Source organism: Coturnix japonica, unplaced genomic scaffold (assembly GCF_054131305.1).
Source record: "Coturnix japonica strain WE unplaced genomic scaffold, WE-NBRP24 Scf042, whole genome shotgun sequence".
In the NCBI taxonomy this organism is placed as follows: Eukaryota; Metazoa; Chordata; class Aves; order Galliformes; family Phasianidae; genus Coturnix; species Coturnix japonica.
Window position 1 is genome coordinate 2,605,001 of NW_028188945.1, and position 26,808 is coordinate 2,631,808.

General features: G+C 48.0%; 3 protein-coding genes and 1 long non-coding RNA gene across 7 annotated transcripts in view; 3 read left to right on the forward strand and 1 right to left on the reverse strand.

The window, feature by feature from the left end:
• The window catches only part of LOC146752688 (receptor-type tyrosine-protein phosphatase T-like), a 278,647-nt gene that overhangs the window by 198,053 nt on the left and 53,786 nt on the right, over window positions 1–26,808 (forward strand). The gene's annotated exons all lie outside the window — the stretch shown is intronic.
• LOC146752698 (uncharacterized) lies at window positions 35–3,272 on the reverse strand. The gene is made up of 5 exons (XM_085531449.1): window positions 3,157–3,272; window positions 2,917–3,001; window positions 1,759–1,841; window positions 1,595–1,666; window positions 35–1,211 (listed from the first exon to the last, which is right to left on the reverse strand). The coding sequence occupies exons 1-5, from the start codon at window positions 3,246–3,248 to the stop codon at window positions 1,085–1,087; spliced, it is 459 nt and encodes a 152-aa protein (XP_085387575.1). The 5' UTR covers window positions 3,249–3,272; the 3' UTR covers window positions 35–1,084.
• Window positions 5,006–6,865, forward strand: LOC146752699 (uncharacterized). The gene is made up of 2 exons (XR_014940453.1): window positions 5,006–5,306; window positions 6,594–6,865. It is a non-coding gene; the product is annotated as an uncharacterized LOC146752699 (long non-coding RNA).
• On the forward strand, window positions 12,751–22,788 carry LOC146752700 (uncharacterized). Its single transcript, XM_085531366.1, has 4 exons — window positions 12,751–12,756; window positions 19,586–19,712; window positions 20,311–20,421; window positions 20,527–22,788. The coding sequence occupies exons 1-4, from the start codon at window positions 12,751–12,753 to the stop codon at window positions 21,960–21,962; spliced, it is 1,680 nt and encodes a 559-aa protein (XP_085387492.1). The 3' UTR covers window positions 21,963–22,788.

Below are 26,808 nucleotides of genomic sequence, written 5' to 3' on the forward strand. Positions count from 1 at the left end.
ATCGCACCACCACAGCGCCCCCTGTCGGCCCGCCCCCCCTTATCAGCCCGCCCCCGTTTCCCGTCCCCGTTCTGCCCGTTCTGCCGCCGTAACGGGGAGTCCCGCGCGGTGTGGAGCAGCCACGCTCTGAAGGACGCGCGTGGCCGCGTGCTGTGCCCCATCCTGCGGCGCTACGTGTGTCCGCAGTGCGGCGCCACGCGGGACAACGCGCACACCAGGAGGTTCTGCCCGCTCACCCCGGCGTCATATCGCTCTGTGTATGCACCGAGAGCACGGGGACACGGGGACGGCGGTGACTGATAGCAGGTAATGGGGTATTAGGTTATAGGGGCTATTAGGTGATGGGGTTGTGGGTTATGGAGTTATGGGGTTATTTATGGGGTTATGGGGTTATTTATGGGGTTATAGGGGTATGGGGTTATTGCGGTTTGGGGTTGTGGGGTTATGGGGGTTATAAGGGGTTATGGGCTATAGGGGTTATGGAGTTGGCCCCCACATATTGTACTGTGTGTGTCGGGGCAGTTGTGGTGGTGATGATGTTAATTAAGGCCGTAATTACTAATTACTATTACTAATAACGCACTCTGTGTCATCCCCAGGCTGTGCTGAGCGCAATGTAGGACAGAAGGCAGCAGCTGGGCACCAACTGTGCACCATCATTAGTGCACTATCACTTGTGCACCATCATTTGTACACCATCAGCTTTGCACCACCGCTCGTGCACCATCATCTTTACACCATCACTTTACACCTTCAGTTGTGCATCATCACTTGTGCACCATACCTTTGCACCATCACTTTGCACCACTACTTTGTACCACCATTTGTACACCATCACTTGTGCACCATCACTTTGCAGCATCCCTTTGCACCTTCAGTTGTGCACCACCACTTTGCACCATCACTTGTGCACCATCAGCTTTACACCCCCACTCTGCACCAGGAGCAGAGCTCAGCAGCTGTTCCCTGTTGTGTTGTTGTGTTATTGTGTAGTTGTGTTGTTCCAGCCCTGCTCACACTCGTGTGTTTATTGCACCATTATGGGCTTTTTTCCCCCAATAAAGCCCCACTCACAGCTGCAGCTTCATCCTGGCTCGTCCCCCTCCATCTTCCTCCTCCTCCTCCTCCTGCTGTTGTTCACCCCCTGGCTCCGCTCACGACGCAGCCGCAGCAGCGACTCCAGGGCACGATGGGCGCTCATCACACGGCGGCTGTAGGATAATGGGACCCCATAGGGGATAATGAGACCCCATAGAGACCAATGAGACCCCATAGGGAACAATGAGACCCCACAGAGACCAATGAGACCCCATAGGGGGCAATGAGAGTCCCCATAAGGGACAGTGAGACCCCATAGGGGATAGTGAGACCCCTATAGGGCACGATGGGCGCTCATCACACGGCGGCTGCAGGGACAATGAGACCCCATAGAGGACAGTGAGACCCCATAGAGACCAATGAGACCCCATAGGGGATAATGAGAGCCCATAGGGGATAATGAGACCCCACAGGGGACAGTGAGACCCCATAGGGGACAGTGAGACCCCATAAGTGCCAATGGGACCCTAACCCTAACCCCCCCCCCAGCACTCACTTGAGGTTGGACAGCTCGAGGATCAGCCCCCCCAGCACCGCAGATGCATCCTCACGTGGTGCCACCTCATTCCTGGGGGTCAAAGGGGGTGAAAATAGCACCAATCCGGGGCTTTTTAAGCCCAAAATGAGCTCTGGGTTCTGGTGGGGGGAGGGGGGTCCGACCTGGGGGTGCAGCTGGGTGAGGCCGGGTCCCCATCGGCATCCACAGGGCACAGAGGGGCTGCAGGCTGGGAGGGGGTGGGGGGCTGGGGGGGAAATGGGGTGAAATGGGGGCAACTGGGGCAACAGGGGATGAACTGGGGGGAACTGGGATGAACTGGGGTGAATGGGGGTGAATGGGGGGGGATTGGGGGATATGAGAGTGACTTGGGGGGGGACTGGGGTGATTTGGGGTGAATGGGGGAGAATTGGGGGGATTGGGGGGGTCTGAGAGTGACGGGAGGGAACTGGGATGAACTGGGGTGAATGGGGACAAATTGGGGGGGATTGGGGGAACTGAGGGTGACTTGGGGGGGGACTGGGGTGAATTGGGGGGGATTGGGGGTGAATGGGGGGGAACTGGGGTGAACTGGGGCACCAAGGGCTGAACTGGGGGGAACTGGGATGAAATGGGGTGAACTGGGGGGATCTGAGGGTGACTTGGGGGGGGAACTGAGATGATTTGGGGTGAATGGGGGCAAATTGAGGGGGACTGGGGGATATGAGAGTGACCTGAGGGGGGACTGGGATGAATTTGGGTGATTTGGGGGTGAATGGCGGAGAACTGGGGTGAACTGGGGTAAGTTGGAGTGATTTGGGGTGAACTGGGGTAAATTGGGGCAATCTAGAGTGGAATGGGGGGTAAACTGGGGTGAACTGGAGCTCTATGGGGTGAAGTGGGACAATGTGGGGTGCAGTGGGGCGCTATGGGGCTGTTCCCTATGGGTTCTCATAGTACTCTGGCATTACCTGCAGCAGCTCAGTGTCCCCCCCTGGCACCCCACTGTGCTCCGGTGCTGAGATGTGGGGCAGCCCCACAGTGCCAGCCCCATAGCGCTCCTCATGCTCTGCCCCACAAGTGGGCTCCACTTTGGCTGCCCACTCCCCCTCCAATGGCTCTTTGGTGGCCTCAATGCATTCTGTGCCCCCATCGGTGTCACTATGGGGCTGTGGGGTGCTATGGGGCTGTAGGTCCCCCATATCAGGGCTGTTCTGGTCCTCCTGCTGCTCGCAGCCATCCATCCCATCCTGGAACAAACCCCCCCATAACCTGTGTGCTCCCTGCCCCATAGCCATGGGGAGCTGTGGGGTGACGCTGGGGGGGCAGAGGCCCTGTCCTACCTGTGCCAATGGGGCCGCTGTGGGGCTGAGCTCCTCCATCACGCTGAGCTGTGGGGTGGCTGCTGGGCCTCCGTTATCAGAGCGGCTGGGAACCAAACAGCCCCCAAACCCCATCAGCTGGGGGGCACCAGGACCCATTGCTGGCCCCAGGCCCCATTCCTACCCCCAAGCCCCATTTCTGCCCCCATTTCCACCTCCAGCCCCCCCTCTGTCCCCCACCCTCCCATTTCCTCCCATTACCTCTCTGTTCCATCTCCATGCACTGAGTCCATCCCTCCGCCATTGTCCAGAGCGTCGCCTCCAATCATGGCCCCCATACTGATGTCCTCCATATTGGTGTCCCCCCCATTTATGTCTCCCCCATTGCTGTCCCCCCCCTTGGTGTCCCCCATATTTGTGTCCCCTCCACTTACATACCCCTCATTGCTGCCCCCTCTATTAGTGTCCCCCCCATTTCTGTCCCTCTCCTTGATGTCCCCTCCATTGATGTCCCCCTCATTGGTGTCCCCCATATTGCTGCCCCCTCCATTGGTTTCCTCTTCCTCGGTGCCCCCCATATTAGTATCCCCCCCTTGGTGTCCCCTCTATTGATGTCCTCCCCCTTGGTATCCACTCCATTAGTGTCTGCCATATTGGTGTCCACCATACTGGTGTCCCCTCCCTTGCTGTCCCTCCCCTTGGTGTCCCTGTCCCTTCCATTTTTGTCCCCTCCATTGGTGTCCACCATATTGGTGTCCGCCATATTGGTGTTTGCCATATTGGTGTCTCCCCCCTTGGTGTCCCCTCTATTGTTGTCCTCCCCATTGGTGCCCCATCCAATCATGTCCCCCCCCTTGCTGTCCGCCATATTGGTGTCCCCTCCATTGTTTCCCCCCTCATTGGTGTCCCCTCTATTAGTGTACCCTCCATTGATGTCCCCCCCCTTGCTGTCCCCCATCTTAGTGTCCCCCCCATTAGTGTCCTCCATATTGCTGTCCACCATATTGCTGCCCACCATATTGCTGTCCCCCATATTGGTGTCCCCCATATTGGTGTCCCCTCCATTTGTGCCCCCTCCATTGATGTCCCCCCCCTTGCTGTCCACCATATTGTTGTCCCCACTATAGTCGTCCCCCCCCTTGTTGTCTCCCCTCAGTCCTGCCCTGACTTTGACATTGGGGCCATCATGGTGGTCAACACCTGCAAGAGGAACAGCAGCTGCTTGGACGCCATTTTGTGGCCATTTTGAGGCCCTTTGGAAACCATTTTGTGACCATTTGGTGGCCATTTTGAGGCCATTTTGCGGCTGCTTGGAGGCCATTTGGTGGCCATTTTGAGACCGCTTGGAGGCCCATTGGAGGACATTTTGAGACCATTTTAAGGCCATTTTTTGGCCATTTTAAGTCATTACCTGTCACCTGGCTGCTCCTCCTTTTGCCCATGGTGCCGCTCACCTGAGGGGAACACACGCCCATTGAGCATTATTTCCTCACTATTTCCCCTCAAATCCCCCCTGACCGCCCGGTCTCTCTCACTCCACGTCCCAGAATAACACCGTTATCCCGCTATAACGAGGCCCAATGGCGCCCATCCCGCCCCAAGGCCCTTCCCGGCCCCGCCGCCATTCTGCTTCACCTCAGCTCCCGCCCGACGCCTTCCCGCCTTTTTCACACCGCGCGCTCTGCGCCTGCGCCGCGCGTGGGACGCTGGGAGTTGCAGTCCCCGGAGAGACGTAACGCGGCGCAGCGCGGGGGACACTGGGAGTTGCAGTTCGCGGCGCGCCGTAAAGCGCAGCGGGGTGCGGCGCTTTTGCGACAGCGTCGCCGTAAAGTGCGGAGGTGTTGGCAGCCCTGTAGGAGGAAGCGGTGAGTGGGGACGGACCGAGACCGGGGGGGTCCGATGGGGGGGGATCGAACGGCGGGGTCCAATAGGGGGGGGATAGACCGGGGGGGTCCAATGGGGGGGATCTAATGGGGTGGGGGTCCGATGGGGGGGGTTCAGTGGGGGAGGGGGGGGGGTACAACGGGGGGATCCAATGGAGGGCGGGGGATTTAATGGGGGGGGGGATACAATGGGGGGGGATCTAATGTGGGGGTGGGTCCGATGGGGGGTGTACAACCGGGGGGGTCTGTGCTCTGTCACAGGCATACAAGCCTGTTGGAAGGAGTGCATTGAGGCTGCAGCGCCCAGATGATAAACCTGAGTTAGCTGTCACCAGCAACCAAGCTTACGGTTAATTTCTGAAACAAGATTAGTGATAGTATTTCCAGGCAGCTGGCACAGAAGCTTCTTGGATTACAGTGCTGACAACACACATTCACCAGAGCCAGCAATTACAAAAAAATTCCCCACTCCCACCAGACCTTGAAGGACAGAGACCAATTTAGGTTTCTTCACTCTCACGAAGGGGAGTAAGTAAGAAGTTTCACTCAGTAATTCAACCTTACAGAGGCTACTTAGTAATTCTGTGAATTTAAGGAATTATAAAATGATGGATAAAAATCAGAAGTATTTTGTATTTAAATATATGTATACATTATACAGTTATTCTAATGCGACATCAAATGATTACCATTTTGCCCACAGATGTGAGAACTGTTAAGAGAAAATATACTTGCTTTTAACCACTGTAGATCACTCATGGCACATACCTAAAGACAACATAACAGCTGAAAGCAGTAACTGGGAAAAACACTGTACAAAGTATACAGATTGGGCTGCACGTGCATCAAGTGATTTATTAACACAATGAGGTTGGGGGGGAAGAAGAATTAAGTTTGATACCTGTTGTCTTCGTTTCTCCTCTTCAATAACAGCTTTGGCTTCTGCCTCTTTTATCTGTCCAGACATACAAAGTGATAAGTAACTGTTGTAAAAGCAGGTAAAACTATTATCTTACTGAGCCATAATTTATAGAACAGTTCTCAGAAAAGCGAGCAAAACCTTCACCAAGTGAGCTGTGAGCTTACTCAGATTCTAAAACATTCTGTGAAAAACCTCTATCAATTCATGTTTGAAAAACACGGAACATAAGAGATGCTACCATGTTATAAAACTAAACTTCTGACTAACTGGAAAATTCAAATGACAAATATAAAACCTGGGGAAAATATAAATACATATATTCATTAATACCAGGGAAAATTCCTTAATAAAGTCACTCTCTAAGCTTTCAGTAACTCAATCCTCAATTCAGCACACTGTACACTGATGGGTAAATCCTTATATATGTATGTAATTTACACTCACACACTTCATTCCAAGTAACTAAATATGCCCTGACTGCTAGAGCAAAAGGAAATCTCCACTTTTGTACCAAATGACATATTGGATAATGCATACTCATATTGTTCGACTGCTCTTGTCGTAATGGAAACTGTCAATGCAAGTTGTGCTTCTATAGCTCTCACTAGCAGTAATGATTTTATTATCATTGATTAGCACTTCTTGGCTGAAGAGGAAATCTCCAGTTCCAATGTACATTAAAAATAAAGAGGTAATAGAGCATTACCTTAACATAGTGTTTCATCAAGTGAGTTGACACTATCTACAAGTAGTGCAATTCTCAGCAATAAGCCAGATTCAATAGTCCAAAAATTAAATGTGCAATTAAACTGTACGCTGAGTTACACTGCATTTCTTGCTATTACTGTCTTGAAAAAATAACGATCTGCCTGTTTTTTCCAACTTTTCTCAAGGCAATGAAGACAACATAACTAAAATGGATACACCACCTCAGACGCCTTCCGTTTCATTTCCTTGCATAACACATCACACTCCAGTGAAACTTGGCCTTCTTGTATCTTGCTGCACTGTACTTCCTGTTAAGTATAAATTGAATTGTTTGTAATTCATTTCCCTATATAAAAATTTAATTATAACGTTCATTTTGTTGGGAAAATTGTAAAACAATTTTATTCGGTATATTTACAGAATGAAGCTAATAAATAAATATTATTTGAAACTGTAACTGTATTCAAGCATCCTTTTCTATTTTCCTTCTTTCTGATAAGCTAAACTGAAACAAGGATAAATCAAATGGTTCAGTTTAATTTTTCTTGTATTTTTTTTCACTTATTTATTTAAGACAAAGCAATATAACCTTGTGAACTGTTACAAAAGATACCATGCAAAGTAACTAATAAGTAACTCTTCTGAAACTTCGTATCAATTCTCTAAACTGGCTGAAACTACAGGGCAAGGTCTGGTCATGGGAAGATCTCCCCTACTTCCTTCTCCTTCCTCCCCCTTACATTGAAGGCCAAAAAAAAAACCAAAAAAAAAAACAAAAAAAAACCACCAACAAAACCAAAACAGAATACCAGCACAGAGAGAAAATTATAATCTATACTACTAGCCTATGAAGAATTTTGTCAGGAAAGCACAGTAACATAGCCAGAAGCTATTCTGGTTTTCATGCTTTCTGACAATATGCAGAACAATTTTCATAGCATACAGCAAAATCCAAAAACTAACTTCTTCAGAGCAATTCCAGCATGCTAAGATAAACCACCTGCCTAGATGGTTAAGAATATGGTCCACTACAAGTTGTGGGTTACAAATTCAAGTGGTTTATATGACTTTGCATGTTTACATGCATAGCCTCATGATGCAACAGTTAACTTCAACACCAGAAAAGGAAGAAAAAATCCTCCTGTTTTGCACTCAAATTATGAGCTCCTACATTTGATATTAATTGTGATGGTTCAGATGAGGCATATTTACAGAGCAGCTTGGAATACGTGTCCTGTCAACTCCCAACTTCACCAGTAGTATACACAGACAGAAGACTGGTAGAGGAGAATTCAACTGCAAATGTTAGGTACTCAATTCTGTTTCTCCTTATCTTCAAGATCGCAGGCTGCAGGCACAAAAGACTAAATATACAGGTACACTATCCTATCCAAGCTAAGAAAGAAGTACACTATCTGCTGTAAGTATGCAGCTCCAAGCAAATATGCATAAGGACCTTCTGGAATCAAAGATACCCTAATTACGGTCTCGGGCAAGGGCAGATGCATAAAGCAAACGTTAAAAGACATCATCTTTCACACTACAGAAACGAGTCATATTTCTGTAAGTCAGATTAGCTGCAACTAATACACAGTCCAATTATCAGTGGCTTATTGGTTCTACCATCATTTACCCTCTACACTGTAGCTCTCTGGACAAAAGAGAGCATGGATTTGGGGCTTGACCTGGAAACAGTGAGATGATATTTAAGGTGGGGATAGTGTTTTCTTCTCTTTCTGAAGGGAAACACCATTTCACTAGGAATCAGAAGGATCACTTCGTGGCTATTTAAATAAGTGGGCTGTCATCATATAAGAATTAATTTATTTATAAAATATTATATAATTTATTAATTATATAATTAACTCATAACAACCTTTCCACCTTATTAAAATCAAATTTACAAGATTGAGGGGGGGGGGAAAAAGTAACCGTCATCATATTTAAGGACCATAAAACTTTCAGAATAGCAGATCTGGAATGTTCCATTTCAGGCCACTGTAAAAGTGAAAAGTGAGCATCCTAAACATTAATTTCATTGCTTCTTGCTACCACATTTCAGTTGGACATCCACATAATCACTGAAGACATCCCGGAACTCTGGGACAATAAAATCTGAACTGGTCTGAAATAGCTATACAGCGTCAGAACTCAGCAGAAGATGATAACACATTTCAGTTTTCCAAAAACAGTATGAAAATTAGGGACAGCAACAACTAGATGTAACAGAGCTATCATGGAAATACCCATCTTCCTTATTCAGTTAAGTCTGGCATAAGAAACAAGACCTCAAAGATCATCAAGTCCAACTGTAAACCTATATCTTAAGGAACAAGAAGCAGAAGTATACACGCAACCAATGATATTATTGATTTTACTGAACACAGTAGAGTAAGAAAAACTGAAAATAGTAAGAGCACTTAGTCACAACAAAATAATTTATCCTCAGCAGAAGTCAACATTTCAACTTACAAATAAAGAAAAGCTAGTTATTTATAAGCAGAGACTGCTCAATTTGAAGCACGTACTCTGGGCATTACCATCCTTTCTCTTGAACATGCACCCTGCAAGATCTGAGATTTCTGAAGACATTTCTTGGAGAAGCTAAGAACTCTGGGGAAACTGCATCTGTGTGGAAAGCTCAGAAGTTAACCGGGTCTTGAAAATAATTTAAGCATGCTTTGTTCAAGCCAGATAGTGAATTTTTCATTAAGTTAACACTTGTCAAGAGGTCACAGCAGCCTCTGGTTTTCCCCTCATCATACTTGATAGCTATAAGCTTTGTCCTTTATCTCTGCTGAAAGCTAAGGATGCTGATGCCTCTGTTTGCTTTAAGGGCCTCAGACAACCATCAATTAGGAATTCAAAACATCTGTGACTGTTCCAATTTATGTAATTATAAACTTCTCAGTTCCTAATGAGGAAAATGTGCTTTGACTTCTTAAATCACTCCAGATCATCTGATTATTTTCCTAATGGAACTACAAAAATTGAAGTGTGCTTGAAGAGAAAGGTATTGCAAATCTGGGAGCTAACATTTTCTACAATGAATTTTATGTTCCTTAGTGAATATTTTGATTGTTCCACCCAGACTTTCAGCTGCTGTTGCTGCTCTGCTCAAGTAACTGATTCTATTCCAGTCTTGACCAGAGACAATCCATGTACACAAGCCTAGGAACATACAAAGAAAATGTGTCACTCTCAGAACTGCAACTTCAAAACTTACCTTTTTCAGTCACTTACAAGGACACTTGAGTTTAACCTTCTGGGTGCAGTTCAGAGGACAATCACCTGAATGGCAAATCTCTTCACACCGGTGACCACAAGGCAACTACAAGCAAAACAAGAAATACCCCACCAATGAATAACTGAAATTGCATGCAGTCTATGAACTAGTTTTATTTCAGACACAGCAGCTAAACAGAAAACTCATTCAGCTCATCAGGTTTGTCTTCCTACCTGCAAAACTGGAAAGAAAAAGGTCAACTTATTTCACTAGTTACTCAGAGTTTTTTGGTTCACATAGAATTATTTATCTTTTACTGGGAACGCTTGATCAAAAAACAATTTTTTCTTTCAAATGTTACAGGAACAGTCATCTCCACAATGATTCATATATCGACTGCCCTAACTACCTGTATGATGGAGGAATAAAAGTAGATGAAGTAAGAAGGAACTGAAAACTGAAATGAAGTGTGATGTGACCCAGCCTGACCCACAAATTGCTAACAAGAGGGTAGAATTAGAAGCAAAAATACCACAAAACTAGTTTTTATGTGCAAGAACCTTGCAAACTATGCAGGAGTCAAATACAGGCCACCAATATTCTGAATTAATTTCACTAAATCCTAAATTTCTGCATTTGGTAAATTATCCTGTTTTTGACATCTGATAAATAGCATTTCCTTTTTTTAAACTATCAGTGAAAATTTTAACACTTATAATGAAACTATTATTATTCATTACTGTATATAATTATTCATTACTGGGATAATTTAAACATGCTGCTGCCTTTTAGGGATGTAACAGTGTTCCCAGAACGACATTAGAGATTAAAAAAATAATTCACAAGAATAAAAACAAGTTTTCTTCCACAGTGTGTTGGGAGCTCAACTGACCTTGCTCAGGTCCCAAACAAAATCTTCATAATGATGATTTTTCATTTCCAATTACATAAATCAATACTGTCCAATACTGTTTATAAACAAAGGCAATAACTCATGTAAGATACCCAACTGATTCATTTATAAAGGTAGGTTTAAACAATATCACTCCCTGTACAGAAAGAGTTGGGGGAAAACACACTGGACAAATGACCACAGAGTCTCTTCCAGGATCCCACCTTAAGAGGCAAGAGCTTTTCCATTCATTTACATTTATTTTATCCAGCCATTAGATCTTACCCACAGACTGAAAAACTTCTCTACTGTCCTTTCATAACAGGCTCTTTATTCCCATAATATTCCCTTCATTGAATTCCAAGCAGCTTCAATCAATGTTTCTTGAATACAGTAGCCAGAACTGCAAGTAATATTCCAGCTGGAAGAACATTGTACAATGCCTTAATTGCAGCTTATTCTCCACAGAATATCTTTCCCTATACATCTTCCACTCTCATGTTTACTTCTCTCCAGTTATCCATGCTGCAACAGTAAGGATTTCTACTGTCTCCCAGGAGGGTTGTTATTGGCCTTGACATGCCCAGTCTCACTGGTTTTTCTGTATCTGTACCATGTCCCAAACGCATGTGTTCTGCTGCACATGCATTTCCTCAGTTGTCACCTACTGACAACACACCACAAATTCTCATAAGAAAATCCCAATGAGTTTTTGGTGCCAAGGTCATTACTGCAAACAGTGCAAGACTAGCCCTCAATTTGAGCCCTTGGAAAATCCCCTTATTGCCAACATTTCTCGTTCCAATCACTCCTGCAGGAATTTTTGTTGTTGCTTATGGCTTTTGAGGTGGTTGCCCTAAATAAAAAAAAGAACCACAAGCAGTTGTTTCCTTCAGCAAACACCAACTCTCGCAACGATCATCTCTTTTACATGAATTAGCTGTTTACTGTCTGGCACAGCCTCAAGAGCACAAGTGAAGTATGACGTATGGGACTAGATCTCTTCTCTTTGTCTGGAGGAAAAAAGGAATTGGTCATTCTATCAAAGAAGGAATTCAGTTTTGTCTGGCACAACTGATCACCTGCAAATCTACTTGAACTCTGCCTCATTGTTAAAAGATGGGTTAGATGCTCATGATTAAGCCTTGCACATGCTGAAGTCAGGCATGCTTCCATTAATAATGTCAAAGCCTGAACAGTTACATACCACCAGAGCACAGCACAGGAATATACTTAATGCAATACCAAAAATCGTATTTGCTTATTGAGTTCATACACAGCTCACATTCAGTGGGATGCAGGACAAGAATGAAGCTGACAGTTTCAGCTGCTTCTCAACCCCTCCAGTGCAAACACAACATAAACTCATGGGAAGCAGTTCTATGAGTGGCAAAACAACAGCCCCAAGAGCTAAGAGAACAGAAGCAATCCAACCAGTTCTGCCAGATAAGTGCTGTAGTGGGAAGGGAGGTGTTTTTGTCCATTTATTTTTTGCAAATGTTGAGGTGCTAAAATATAATGTGTTTATCCCCTTAGATCTTTTTCACTGTAAATATTCTGTTGTTAATAGCTAGTAAACTAAAGGCTGAAAAGAACAGGCTTTATATTTGTCATAGCAAGCCCATTAAAAGAAAGCAGTATAACCCACAACTCTGAAAACAATCAAACAGAAATCTTCATGAGCATTTTCCAGAAACACAGGAAGGGAAGAGAATGTATTTTTATGTAACTGATTACACTACAAAGTTTTGCATGTAGATGAAACAAGATAAATCCATATCTACAGGAATGAGAAGAGTTAACCAAAAGCCTTATCCAACTAAAACAGACCCTGCTGCCCTGAGTCTTCTGTTCACATCCCACTGAATTCAATTCTAAAAAGGCCCTGCTCTACAAACGATGCAATTCTGAATTGCAGACTTGAATTCAGTAGTACTACTGGATGGATTTTAAACCTCAGACTGAGTCTTGGGAATACATCCAGAAAAATCTCAACAGTTAACATTAATCAAAGTCAAAGAAGAGATATGGAAAAAATCTTTGAAGAGAACCTGAAGTACAGGAACACGCAGTTCATGTTAAGAGATTAGAAGTACTCCTGAAAATAAAGAGGAGGAAGCGTTGCAGCAAATAAAACCAAAGTAACAGAGAAGGAAATGGAAGGACAAAAGTTAAAGAGGTAAACAGTGAAATAATTCCCCTGCCGGGAAGAGAACTTTCAGACATGCAGGTGAGAAGATTGTGACAGATGGATTCATTTACTCAAGTAAGACAAATAAAGAGGATGTGCAAAACGAAGACATCACAAAGACAAGGGCAGAAAGCAGAAGATGCAAGTAGACACACAGCAAAGAGTCCAGAATTTCTATTGGGGTTTCATGGATTTGTTAACATAACCTTGTCTGAAAAACAGAGACTCTTGGGAAGCAGGCAGGAATACTCTCAGTTTTGCAAGTTACTCAAAACCAGGAAAGACTATCTAGTAAAAGACTGGACACTTCTGAAACCAGAAAATAATGCAACACAGGTTTTGAATCTATGTCTATTCAGTTGAGGCAGAATTCAGGCAAGGTGAGACAACAGATCTCAGACTAGCGGACTCCACAGGCAAAGCAGCACAACGGAACAGAAAGCAAACAGTGCAGAAGGACAAGCTGAATCAAATTACTTCTGAGTGCCAACTACATACTACTGGAGACAAAGTACAAGGCCAAAACAGAGTAAAAAACCAATAAACAATTTCAGGATTAAGTATTCTCAACCCTTTGAAATTATGCACAAGCCTTTTCTTTACAGCTGGGATGCAGAATTTCTGAGAAATTCTGAAGTGTTTAACAGTGGAAACACTTTCCAAAATATTCCTGACTATTCACGTTTTTCCTCTTTGTAAATTTCCTAATTCTACAGTAAGGAAACAGAGTGAAGAAAGGGCTGTCACCCTTGCCACAACTATTGACAACTAAAGAACAAAGGCACAATAGTAAGTAATACATAGATTTCTGAAAACACACAAGCAGCACAGAATAACAGCACTGGGAGGGACTAGGAACAAGTCATTTTGCCCATCCCTCATGTCTTACAGCAATAAAATCCATAACTAGACTAACCCCAATATATGTCTAAGCTGTTACTGATGAAAATTCTGTAGCTTTTCCAACCTATTCTTCCCAAGCTCTACAAGCTTTACTACTCAAAGGCAGTAACTAACACGAATCTTCCTAACTGATACAACCACTAGTTCATAGCCTGTTTGCCATATAACAAGTTTACTATTCTTCTTTACAGCAACCCTTCATATAGTCACATACAACAAAGCAATTAGCTCCTTTGTCTTAAGCTTCAAGCTACTCAATATGTTTCACTAGCACAGTCAGTCATTAAGAATTCATTTTACTTAGGTCCCGTGCAGTTTTTTTTGTTTCTCTTTTCTTGTTTCCTAAAACTGTTGTGCAGACACTGATCACTGACCCTGCGCAAGAAAAATCACAAATACACTCCTCTGTATTTGTCCCAACCAAAGAGTATCCTGTTGAGAAAGTCTGTTCAAGATCAGTTTTCAATCAGTTTTTCAGATCAAAGGACATACTCTTCCTCATTCAACCTCAGCAGCTTCAAGCTTCAGCTTTCAAGCCATGAATGAAGTATTCACTGATACTGTCCTGGAGTCCTTAACCCTCATAGAATAAAAAAATCATTACGGTTGGAAATACCTCTAAGAACAAGTCCAACCATCAACCTATCACCACCACATTTGCAGCGTTTGAGGCACGGACTCAGATGTGAACGATCCAAATCGTTTATTACAAGTTCTCACATCCCTTATAGACCTTCACAAGTTGTTATTTTCTAACTTTCCCGTCCGCCCTTACAACTTTCCCAACCACCTTTACATGTCAACAAAGCATTCTACAGAACCCTTTTCAACTGTCCACGCAGGCACGTATCCAATCAGAGCTGTGAGACCCTTCTTCTCCTTGCAGAGGTGTCCTTGGTTCTCATGCTGTTTATCTTGCTCCACAGCTGCTGCTCTGAACAGCTTTTCTTGTATTCCCACAAGTACCAGTGCAGCCACCGCCCTCAGGCACCCTGGCCATCCCTTACTCACTTCCTTGGCAATTTGCAGCTCAGGGGTTTGGCAGATGACTTTTTTCCTGGCAGTCCTTAAGGTTCAAAGTCCAGCTGTAATCTCATATCCCAAATATGTCACTTCCTGTTGAGTTATTTGTGCTTTCTGTAAACCAAGAAACTCAGCAAACTCTCAGTCTATTGTACACAGTCCTTTTGTTGCTGTGGCAGCCATGTGCTGCAGTAAAGTTCCACCCTAGGATGGAGGATCCCAGATCTCAGGCTCATGAGTTGACCATCATTCAGCTGTTCTCACAACCCTGGGTAACACTGTCCAGGTTAACTGAGACTCTTCTCCCCATATCAGGGCTTTCCTATTCAAAGGCAAATCACCTTGGGCTTCCTTTGGCCAAACCAGGCAGAAGAGACATCCCTCAAATCCAGAAGGTAAACTCCATCTTTTCGTTCCTTAACTTGGTTAATAAAGTGCACGGATTTGCCACCACTGAGTGTATCCATTCAACTATTCTAGTACTTGCACTCAAGTCTTGTACCAAACTACAGCACTTGCTATCAAAATTGGAATCCAAACTCCAAAAAGTTACCTATTATTTCTTTTATCCTCCTACAGTCCCATAGCCTCAAAGGGCACCGCTTTACCCTGACTAGGCAAGCTCTTGCTTTTAACTTCTATTTAGGGCTTCATTTTTGGCCCTGATGCCCACACCACTAAGTGTATCATATTTGAGATTGCTGTAACTCCTGGGGGTACAACATTGTTTTGCCCAGTTTGTGTTAAAGCCAGAGTTACAGTTTTTAATCAGTCAATATCGTTGCACTCTTAGCTCCAGTTTTATTCAATTTCTTGCCAGAGTAACCTGGCAGGTACAAGAATTTCTGTATTCCTGCTTGTTTTCTTAGCTTATGTTTAATTAATCCAAAAAAAGGAAACCTTTTCCCATTGGGCAGTAGCATCTACTACTGTTACAAAACCATCTATGGGTAGTAAGAAGCACCCATATCCACCAGAAAACGAACCTCAATATCCTGCTTTCCTAAATGCAATTTCCCACTGCAGTTTGCACACTGCTTTCCTTCCAGTGAGGTCACTCCCAAGTACACTGCCCGGTGCAACTCAAGGGTAGGTATGGCCAGCCATAAGGACCACAAACCCACACAGAACCGCAAGGTATCGCTGCACAGAAGACTTATTAGGACCCTTAGACAAGGATCTGGGGAAAGTCGTATTCTTACAGCAGCTTCTGGGTAAAGCTCCTTCCCACAGCTCGGTTCCATTGCAAGAGTTCTGTTCAACACAGAATGTCCTCTGGTGCTGTACCGGAGATTGCCTCTTGCTGGGACATACTCGTGGGGGAGAGGAATGAAAGGAACGCCAGGACAGCAAGGGAGGGATGCCTGATGACAAGGGTGTGCGAATGTCCCCACCGAAGGAAGCAAAGAGAGCCGGCAGAAAGCGATGCTTCATTAGCGTAACAAAACACAGCCCCCATTCCTCCCTCCCTCCTCCCCCGCACCCCTTCCCTTCGCCATCCCCCGGGGGCAGACGTGCCATGAAAACGAGCTCTGGGCGTGATCGTTGTGGGAATTCCTGCCTTCCTGAGCCTGTGCGGAAGAGGCGAGAGCCTGGCTGGAAGCCACCGGGCAGCACCGCGGTGGCAGGAGGTGCACCAAGGCCGTCCTGCGGCCAGCTCCGGGCTGAGGGCACTCGGCGTCCTCTGCTCTACGCGACTCCGAGGAGCCCGGCTACCTGCACCAGAGCTGGGAGCAGCCTGCTCCGCACCCAAGGTAGGTGCCCTTCGTGGCTCGTGCAGAGGAGCGCACGCTTCCTGCCCCCTGCCAGCAGCACCGGGAGAGGAGCGGGGAGCGGCCCCGGACGGGGCGGAACCCGCACTGCCGTACCCCAGGCGGGACCCTGGTCCCGGCTCCAGCTCCCGCTCAGCGCAGCAGGTTTGCTGGCCCAGACGGGCTGCAACCAGGGCGGCAGTTCATGCAGCCCGGGCTGGGCTCCGAGGGGCACGGGAACGGGCTGGGAGCTGGGACAGTGAGGAAGGGAGCAGAGGAGGTCAGCGTGCTCTGCTGCCCGGTTGGATCTCTGTAACACAGCGCAGCTGGGGCTGCAGTTCTTCCTCTGGGCCACGGGAGACACGAGACGGCCTCGCTCTGCAGCTGTGCACGCGTGGATTGACGGAAGCTTTAAACCCCCCGATGCCTCCTTTGGAGTGTCTTAATGTGAAGCCTCCAAGTGGAAATTTGCACTCGCCCTGCTCCTCCTCCCCGGCAGCCCCCAGCTTCTCTTCGGGGACCCTGCGGGCAACACGTGCCTCTGGCGACCCTTGAAATGGCGTTACCTTTTGTTTGCTGAGCGCTTGCCTGATGGCTCAGCTGGGGTTGTGCAAAGCCCTGGCAAGGCTTTTGTTCAGGCTGTTCCGGCAGCTGCAGATGCCTTGAGCACACAGCTGCGGGCCCTGAGCACGTTCAGCATCTGCAGCAGCTCCGGCACTGGGCTCTGGAACAGACGATGAGAAGCTGGCAGCCTGTGGGCTGACTGGAGCACGCGTTGAGAACACGGCCGAGCAGCAGCAGGTCAGTAAAGCACAGCCCAGGTGCCTTCTGCAAAGGGCACGCGGTGCTGAGAGCGTCCCCTGGCAGTGAGCGCAGTCTGCGTGCTCGGCTGAAGAGGGAGGGAGGAATGAATTTATTGATATCATGCAGGTGTCCTGGAGTGCTCTAACAACTGCTTAACAAGGCTGTTGTAACCACGTGGTTGTTTATTGCCTTAATTGTTCTGTTTAGCACTGCTGCTATTCGATAAGTTGCCTTCACGGTTCAGTTAAAATTCCCAGCACAGCATCGGCTGGTGGTGGCTGTGACCGTCACAGGCTGGTTTGGCTGCAGTGCTGTCAGATACTCTCTCTTCTCAGGAGATGGAAAAATAATCTCCATGTGGTTGGATGTTTTGTTGATTTATTGTTGTGTTTAAGTAAGCCATCCTATTTATTTGAGAAGTGTGAACCATCCAGTTGACTCCTCGCCGTTTTGCACTTCCTTACCCGAGGAATGTGAGCCATCACCACTTTTAGGTAACATCAGCAGTAGGTGGTTTTGAGAACTACATCAGTCACCTTTACAGAGTACTTTTCCCAACCCTTTTCTGAGGGCTTGCTTGATTTCAGCAAGCCCAGGGCTACTTCCACTCCTGAGAGGATGTACGGACATCTGCCAGAGGATGTAATCCATTTGCCACCAGGTGTTCCCTCACGGATCTGTGGAGGTGGTGCTCCAGCAGGCTTGCTGTGTTTGAGTGTTGGGGGCTGCATTCACGGTGTTCTTCCATGAAACAGGTGCTTTTCTGCACCTCCTGCTGGATGGTTGGATGGCCATACCATTTTCTAACAGTATTTCTGTTAGGGCAGGCAATAAGCCGTCATTCTGCTGCCTCTGTTTGCCTTAACTGTGTAGAGGCAGTGCCTTTAATTAGTGCTATGGGTGCAGTTTTGCATCTGTTTGGAGCCAAACCCTACAGGTGGAGGATGTGTGGCCTAAAGGATTGTAGGCGACTCGGGGAGGTCTTCGTTTATTGTGTGAATAAGCATTACCTGCACAACTTGCACCACGTAGTGCAGCAGAAATATTGTGGAATATCAGTCGCTTTTGATTCTGGGAGGACCGGTGCAGTTCTCTTTTGCTTCATATGTCACTTTCAAACCCGACACGATGCTGATAACACCTTTCCCATTTTGCATCCTATTACTGCCCCCAGTGACCTCTGCTTTCTGCTCAACTACAGCAGTCGCCACGAGAACATTCACAGAAGAATTTGGGACGTGCTTCATGTCTCTTGTCATCGGTTTGTTTCCCTTCTTGCCATCCTGCAGACTTTGCCCATTGGTCATAAGAGGATCCAAACACAGCATACACTCCTAGGGGAGAAGCAGGACTATATTTGTTGATATAATAGGGATATGCTGTAGTGATTTAACAGTGACACAGCAGGATCGGAGGTGGCTGGATACACTTGGTTATTTACTGCATGGAGGGTAGGGTTACGCACACTCCTACAGGAGGCCCTCCCATTGAGTCACGAGGCTCAGAGTAGTTCCCCTTTTTTTCTCATGTCTTCAGACCACAGAGGTAAGGAGCTAGGATGTGGCTGGATCCTCTCCTAGTCCCAAGCTTGGTCAAGGCTTTGTGTGGAAGGAATCATACGTGCACAGTCCCTCTAAGACAGAACCTTAGAGAATACATGAAAGCTCCAAAGTAACCATGGGTGTCTTACAAAAGATCTGTATTGAGAAGGAGTCTTGATGTCAAGCTGCAAGGGATCTCTGTGCAGGTGTGAGCTGCAGAAACAGCCCTGCTCGAGGGCAGGTCCTGTGGTGCAGCCCGCTGCTGTGCAGCAGAGCTGGAGGGGCACTTGGGCTGCTCCCTCTTTTGGGGTAAGATGACTGCCTCCTTGCCGTGCTTTGTCTTAAGTCCCCTCTCAGTCTCAGCTGTTGAACTAAGTGTCAGCTACCAGTTGTTTCAGCCTCCCAGTCTGAGACAGCTTTGTGACGGTTCATCTCTTTGAGCCAGACTGTTTCCTGTGCTGCAGCTCATTGTCTTCCTCTGCAAGGCTGGGCAGTGCCCTGCAGAAGGGCTGAGCTGGGACTGGGACTGCTGCATTCCCTCACAGCTCCCCTGCCATTTCTCTTCTCTCTGCAGGCTCCAGTTCAACTTCTGCCTTCCAGCCGTGATCATCCCAGCCTGCAGGAGAGCAGCAAATGGCCGCAGCACATCCAGTTGAGGTAGGGGTTGGGGAAGCAGGCAGGAGAGGCCAAGGGGCCAGGGATGTGAATGCAGGGGAAGAGGGAGATGCCCTCAGCCAGCGTGTGTGTGCTGGGGACAGAAAAGCAGCTGGGGTGTGAGGTTCTGTCCTGTGCGAGCTGCTTGCCTGGGCCTTGGCTGTTCCCAGCAAGGAGCCTCTTTGCTTGCAGGAGCCCGTGAGCTTTGAGGAGGTGGCCGTGTATTTCAGCAGGGAGGAGTGGGCGCTGCTGGACCCTGTGCAACGAGAGCTCTACCGGGATGTGATGTTGGAGACATACCAGTGTGTGGCCTCGCTGGGTGAGAGCTTGTCTGCCTTTCCTCCTCGTTAGAGCACCTTTGGCTGTGCAGAATGAGCCTCTGCAAGCCGGGCCTTGAATAAACACCATGCAGCTACATATTGACTCACACCACAGTGCCAGCAAGAAAGGAGATACTGAAAAGCATGAGTTTCAGAAGGGATTAGTATGCACGGCACTCTGATCTAAGCCACAGAGTCAGTGCTGGCAAGCAGGCATCAGCCAGGAGGGAGAAAACCAGCCCTTGTGTTGTGTGTTGCTTGGTGCCACCAGCTCCAGCTCACAGATGAATCCCTGGTTACTGCTATGGAATTGAGGATTTTCCATGCAGTTGCCATCAACATTTTGATGCCTTGACCTCTGGTAGACTGTAAGAAAACAAATAAGCTGTTGTAAAGTTAATTTGAAAGAAAAAATATCCCTTCACAATGTTCAGAGATGTCAAAACATTCTTTGCTCCAAGGGAAGCTGTAGGCACAGTGTCATTTAGACCTAAATGGTGGTTTCTCCTTGGGGAGGGGCACAGAGTGGAACTGTTGAACAGGCACTGTGCCAGCATGAGGGAAATGCTCTCTTGTTCCCTGTTTCTCTCCCTGAAGCTCCACTTCCAGCCCCCAAGCCCATGCTGATCTCCCTGCTTGAACGAGGGGAAGACCCCTGGATCCCAGATGTGTGTAGCCCTGAGGCCATGCCAGGAGACCTCATTCCAGGTGAGATGGTGGAGGGAAGGGGAATGTTGGGGCTGTAAGAGCCTTCTCTGCCTGTGTTTTATTTTGGGCACCGTGTGCTATTGCTGCATTTCCTCTGTCATCCAGCAGCTGATGGGATCAAAAATACAAAGGAGGTTCCGCAGAGAAATTGTGTAGTGGAAATGCAGCAGAATCGCATCTCTGTGGAAGAAATCAGAAGGGATGTCCAGGAAGTCCTGCAGCAAGGTCAGGGTGAGCACATCAAGAAGCCCCTGGGAAAGCGTCTGGGAATGACACTGAGGAACCCAGTGGACTCCAACATAGGTCCAAAGCAGCCTGAGGAAACCAGGAGCAAGGATGTGTGCCAGATGAAAAAGCAGAATCCATGCACTGAGTGTGAGAAAAGCTTTAAACTGGATTCCAGCATCACTAGCCACCAGTGCACGCACTCAGCAAAGAGGCATTATGAGATCTGTGATTCTGCAGAGAGCATGAAATGGAGACTCCACCCCACTGGCCAGCAGTGCATGTACACAGGAGAGAGAGCCTTTGAGTGCTCTGACTGTGGAAAGACTTTTACGGACAGTGGGAGCCTCACTTCCCACCAGTGTATCCACAGAAGAGAGAGACTGTACAAGTGCCTTGAATGTGGGAAGAGCTTGAAAGGTAGTTCTAAACTCAAAATACACCAACGTGTCCACACAGGAGAGCGACCGTATAAGTGCCTTGAGTGTGGGAAGAGCTTCAAAAACAGTTCCAGCCTCACCATCCACCATCACATTCACACAGGAGAGAGACCCTGCAAGTGCACTGAGTGTGGGAAGAACTTCAAAAACAGCTCTGAACTGAAGGTGCACCAGCGTGTCCACACAGGAGAGAGACCATATAAGTGCTCTGAGTGTGAGAAGAGCTTCATAAGCAGTTCTAATTTGAAGCTCCACCAGCGCATCCACACAGGAGAGAGACCATATAAGTGCTCTGAGTGTGAGAAGAGCTTCATAAACAGTTCTAATTTGAAGCTCCACAAGCGCATCCACACAGGAGAGAGACCCTGCAAGTGCTCTGATTGTGGGAAGAGCTTCATAAGCAGTTCTGATTTGAAGCTCCACCAGCGCATCCATACAGGAGAGAAACCCTTTCAGTGTCCTGAGTGTGGGAAGAGCTTCAAAAGCATCTCTGAACTGAAGGTGCACCAGCGTGTCCATACAGGAGAGAGACCATATAAGTGCTCTGAGTGTGAGAAGAGCTTCATAAGCAGTTCTGATTTGAAGCACCACCAGCGCATCCATACAGGAGAGAGACCATATAAGTGCTCTGATTGTGGGAAGTGCTTCATAAGCAGTTCTGATTTGAAGCACCACCAGCGCATCCATACAGGAGAGAGACCCTATAAGTGTCCTGAGTGTGGGAAGAGCTTCAAAAGGCGTTCTGAATTGAAGATGCACCAGTGCATGCACACAGGAGAGAGACCCTATAAGTGTCCTGAATGTGGGAAGAGCTTTAAAAGGTGTTCTGAGCTGACACTGCATCAGAGCATCCATCAGGAAAAAGAGACCCTGTGAGTGTCCTGAGTGTGGTAAGAGCTTCAAAGGGAGTTCTGAATTGAAGCTGCACCAGCATATGCACACAGGAGAGAGAGAGACCATAGCTTCTGTCGGACATTTTAGAACATTTTGGCCAGGCCTGCATGCAGGGAGATGCCTGGGAACTTGTCTTTTCTCTCCCTCAGAGAATCCCATCTGCTGTGTTACCAGAATGTCTGCACCAGTGAGCGGAAATGGTAGGAAGCCTTGAGTGTGAGAAGGGCTTTGTGCCTAGCAGAGAGCTCCTCACACTCCCAGAAGAACTTCATGCAAAGCTCAGTCCTCATTAAACATTGCAGTCCACAGGACAGGTAGCTACTAGGACTACATCTCCTGCAGGAAGAGTTTCTCTCAGGGCTGGTGCCTCATTTCTCATGGGAAAACCCCCAGCAGGAGAGACCCTCAAAATGCTGGAGAGCCCGGGGATGAGGGAGACCAATGCTTCTCTCCATGCAGGAAGAGTTTGCAAAGGAGACGGCATCACCGACACCCTCTGCAGAAGGGACTTAACCCAGGAGCTTCAGATGGCCTTTCCTTGCTGCCCAAAGCACTTCTCTCACCATGCCCGCTTTCCACTTCTACTCTTTCCACCAGCTGCTTTTTGATGCTGTTTCCTAGTGGAGAAGTGGTTGTGTAGGGATCTGCTGTGTGTCTGTGTGCATGTGTTGCTCTCAGTCATTTCTGAGCGCACTGATGCATCCCAGAGAAGGGTCAGCAGAGCAGTAAGGTGGCTCTTGGAGGTTTTCTGAGAATCTTCTGTAGTGGAAAGAGAAGGGGGTGAATAAAGTAGCTGAGTTGTTCTGGAGCTTTCTTCACTGTAGTCTTGTTTTTGCTCTTAAAATAAATGTCAGCATGTGGAATGAGGAGAGGGAAAGGTGCAAGCAGGGTTTGGTTTTGGTGCCCTCTCCAGCCCACTGCTTGCTTCTGGACAAGGCATTTCCTTTCTTAATAGGGGAGATGCTCCAGGCCCTTCACCATCTTCGTGGCCCTCCGCTGGACTCTCTCCAAGAGATCCCTGTCTTTTTTGTACTGGGGAGCCCAGAACTGGACACAATATTCCAGATGAGGCATTAATAGGGCAGAGTAGAGGGGGAGGATCACCTCCTTCGACCTGCTGGACACGCTCTTTTTAATGCACCCCAGGATGTCATTGGCCTTCTTGGCTACAAGGGCACACTGCTGGCTCATGGCCAATCTGTTGTCCACCAGGACGCCCAGGTCCCTCTCAGCAGAGCTCCTCTCCAGCAGGTCTTCCGCCAGCCTGTACCGGTGCATGTAATTATTCCTCCCTAGGTGCAAGACTCTACACTTGCTTTTGCTAAACCTCATCCGGTTTCTTACTGCCCAGCTCTCCAGCCTGTCCAGGTCTCGCTGAATGGCAGCACAGCCTTCAGGCATGTCAGCCAATCCTCCCAACTTCGTGTCATCAGCAGACTTGCTGAGGGTGGTCACTATCCCCTCATCAAGGTTGCTGATGATGTTTCACAGAATCACAGAATCACAGAATTACCCGGGTTGGAAGGGACCTCAAGGATCATGTAGTTCCAACCCCCCTGCCTAGCAGGGCCACCAAACATACACCTTTACTAGATCAGGTTGCCCAGGGCCCCGTCCAACCTGGCCTTGAACACATCCAAGGACGGGGCATCCACAACCTCACTGGGCAGCCTGTTCCAGGACCTAACCACTCTTCTAGTAAAGAACTTTCCCCTAACATCCAACCTAAATCTTCCCTCCTTCAACTTAAAACCATTTCCCCTAGTCCTGCTATTATCAGCCCTTTCGAAGAGTTTACTCCCTTCCTGGGAGTAAGTTCCCTTCAGGTACTGAAAGGCTGCAATGAGGTCACCCCGCAACCTTCTCTTCTCCAGGCTGAACAAACCCAACTCCCTCAGCCTGTCCTCATAGGGGAGGTGCTCCAGCCCCCTGATCATCTTTGTGGCCCTCCTCTGGACCCTTTTTTGTACTGAGGGCTCCACACCTGGACACAGTACTCCAGATGGGGCCTCACAAGAGCAGAGTAGAGAGGGACGATCACCTCCCTATCCCTGCTGACCACCCCTCTCCTGATGGAGCCCAGGATCCCATTTGCTTTCCGGGCTGCCAGAGCGCACTGCTGGCTCATGTTAATTTTCTCATCTATCAGGACCCCTAGGTCTTTTTCTGCCGAGCTGCTCTCAAGGACAACTCCTCCCAGCCTGTACAGGTGCCTGGGGTTCTTCCGGCCCAAGTGCAAAACCTTGCACTTTGCCGTGTTGAACCTCATTAGGTTCACCCGAGCCCAGCTTTCCAGCCTGTCAAGGTCCCTCTGAATGGCATCCGTTCCCTCCACCGTATTGACTGCACCACTCAGCTTGGTGTCATCAGCAAACTTGCTGAGGGTGCACTCCATTCCCTCATCGATGTCATTAATAAAGATGTTAAAGAGCACCGGTCCCAAGACAGACCCTTGAGGGACGCCGCTCGTTACCAGCCTCCACCTGGACATAGAGCCATTGACCACCACCCTCTGTCTGCGGCCTTTCAACCAATTGCTTATCCATCTAGTTGTCCACCCATCAAATCCACCTCCCTCCAGTTTGGAGATGAGGATGTGATGGGGGACCATGTCAAAGGCCTTGCTCAGGTCCAGGTAAATGACATCGGTCGCCTTCCCTTCATCCACCAACGCCGTCACTCCATCATAGAAGGCCACAAGATTAGTTAAGCATGACCTTCCCCTGGTGAAGCCATGCTGGCTGTCTCGGATCACATGCTCGTTCTTTATGTGATCAAGCATGTTGTCCAGGAGGATCTGTTCCATAATCTTCCCAGGCACAGAGGTGAGACTCACTGGCCTGTAGTTCCCCGGGTCCTCCCTGCTCCCCTTCTTGTAAATGGGAGTGACGTGACCCTTCCTCCAATCATCCGGGACCTCACCTGACAGCCACGACTTCTCAAATATGATGGAGAGCGGCTCAGCAACCACCTCAGCCAGCTCCTTCAGGACCCTGGGATGCACGCCATCTGGCCCCATAGACTTATACTCATTCAGTCTAAGGAGGCACTCTCGGACTTGCTCTACCCTTACAGTGGGGAGGGATTTACCTCCTTGGTCCCCACATAGAGGTATGGGGGTGCAAGACTTAGGGACGTGAAAAAGACTAGAATCCTGGCCACCAGTGAAGACCGAGGTGAAGTACTCATTCAGCACCTCAGCTTTCTCTTCATCTGTTGAAGCCATTTCTCCTTTTAAATTTACCAGAGTAGGTACGCCCATTTTGGCCTGTCTCTTCTGGCCAATGTACCTGTAGAAGGTTTTCTTATTGTTTTTCACGTCCCTTGCCAAGTTCAGTTCTGCCTGTGCCTTGGCTTTCCTGATCCCACGTCTGCAAGTTCGGACGGCATCCCTGTATTCTTCCCGGGTGACACAGCCTTGTTTCCAGAGCTTGTACACCCCTTTCTTCACCCTCAGTTCTCTTAGCAGGTCCTTGCTGAGCCATGCCAGTTTTTCTACCTCTCCTGCCCACTTTCTTAATCAGGGGAATGGAGACCTCTTGTGCTGCCAGGAGGGCATCCTTGAACAGTAGCCAACTCTCCTCAACGTCCTTATCTTTGAGGGCAGCGCGCCAGGGGATCTTGGCCAGCATTCCATTGAGAAGCTTGAAGTCTGCTCTTCTAAAGTTCAGCATCCTGGTCCTGCTCTTTGCCAGGCCCACATCGCTTGAGATCACAAACTCAACCAGGGCATGATCGCTGGAGCCCAGGCAGCCTCCAACCTTGACGCCTTTGATGATCTCCTCAGCGTTGGTGAGCAGCAGGTCCAGCAACGCTTGACCTCTGGTCGGTCTGTCCAATACCTGAACCAGAAAGCTATCATCAATGGATTCCAAGAGCCTTCTGGAGCTCTTGCAGCTCGCCGTGTGGTTTTCCCAACAGATGTCCGGATGGTTGAAGTCCCCCACCAGGACAAGAGCCTGTGAGCTAGATGCCTCACGCATCTGGAGCAAGAAAGCCTCACCAGCAGCCACCCCTTGATCAGGTGGCCTGTAGTATACCCCTAATACCAGCTGTCCTTTATTAGTCCCATCTCTAATCCTAACCCACAGGCTCTCAACCTGTTCTTGACTGTTTCTCATGGGGAGCTCCTCACAGTTTATCCAATCTCTGACATAAAGAGCAACTCCCCCACCCTTCCTACCTCGCCTATCTCTCCTAAAGAGCCTATAGCCATCGATGGTAGTATCCCAGTTGTGGGAGTCATCCCACCATGTTTCTGTGATAGCAACAATGTCATAATTTTCAGAGTGCATCACAGTTTCCAGTTCTTCCTGCTTGTTACTCAGGCTCCGTGCATTAGTATAAAGGCACTTCAGCCGGGCTGTCCGTCTCACCACCTTCATAAGTGATCCAGGATCCGCTAGAACAGCGGCATCCCCAGCATCCCCCTGCCCTACTCCCTCCTTTTGCACTCTGCAATCATTGCCCACGGAGTTTGGTACAATCCCTTGAATGCACCAACAACAATGTTTAACAAGACCAGACCCAGTACAGACCCCAGGGGGACACTGCTAGTTACACGCCTCCATCCAGACACCACACCGGCAATGACAACCCTCTGCACTCTGCCAGTCAGCCAATTCTCAACCCACTTCACTGTCCACTCATCTATCCCATACTTCCTCAGATTTATAAGGATGTCATGGGGGACAGTATCAAAAGCCTTACTGAAATCAAGGTAGACTACATCTACCACCCTCCCCCTGTCCACCCAGCTAGTGACATCTTCATAAAAGGCGACCAGGTTGGTCGAGCACGACCTCCCCTTGGTGAACCCATGCTGAGT

What these genes read in the sequence shown, in the direction of transcription:
- LOC146752698 (XM_085531449.1), bottom strand. Translation starts at nt 3,248, where the DNA reads ATGGAGGACATCAGTATGGGGGCCATGATTGGAGGCGACGCTCTGGAC. An exon ending in CAGCGGCCCCATTGGCACAG is followed by an intron (nt 1,842 to 2,916) that starts GTAGGACAGGGC and finishes TTTCCCCCCCAG; the next exon opens with CCCCCCACCCCCTCCCAGCC. An exon ending in CTCGAGCTGTCCAACCTCAA is followed by an intron (nt 1,212 to 1,594) that starts GTGAGTGCTGGG and finishes ATTATCCTACAG; the next exon opens with CCGCCGTGTGATGAGCGCCC.
- LOC146752700 (XM_085531366.1), top strand. An exon ending in CCAGTGTGTGGCCTCGCTGG is followed by an intron (nt 19,713 to 20,310) that starts GTGAGAGCTTGT and finishes CTCTCCCTGAAG; the next exon opens with CTCCACTTCCAGCCCCCAAG. An exon ending in GCCAGGAGACCTCATTCCAG is followed by an intron (nt 20,422 to 20,526) that starts GTGAGATGGTGG and finishes TCTGTCATCCAG; the next exon opens with CAGCTGATGGGATCAAAAAT.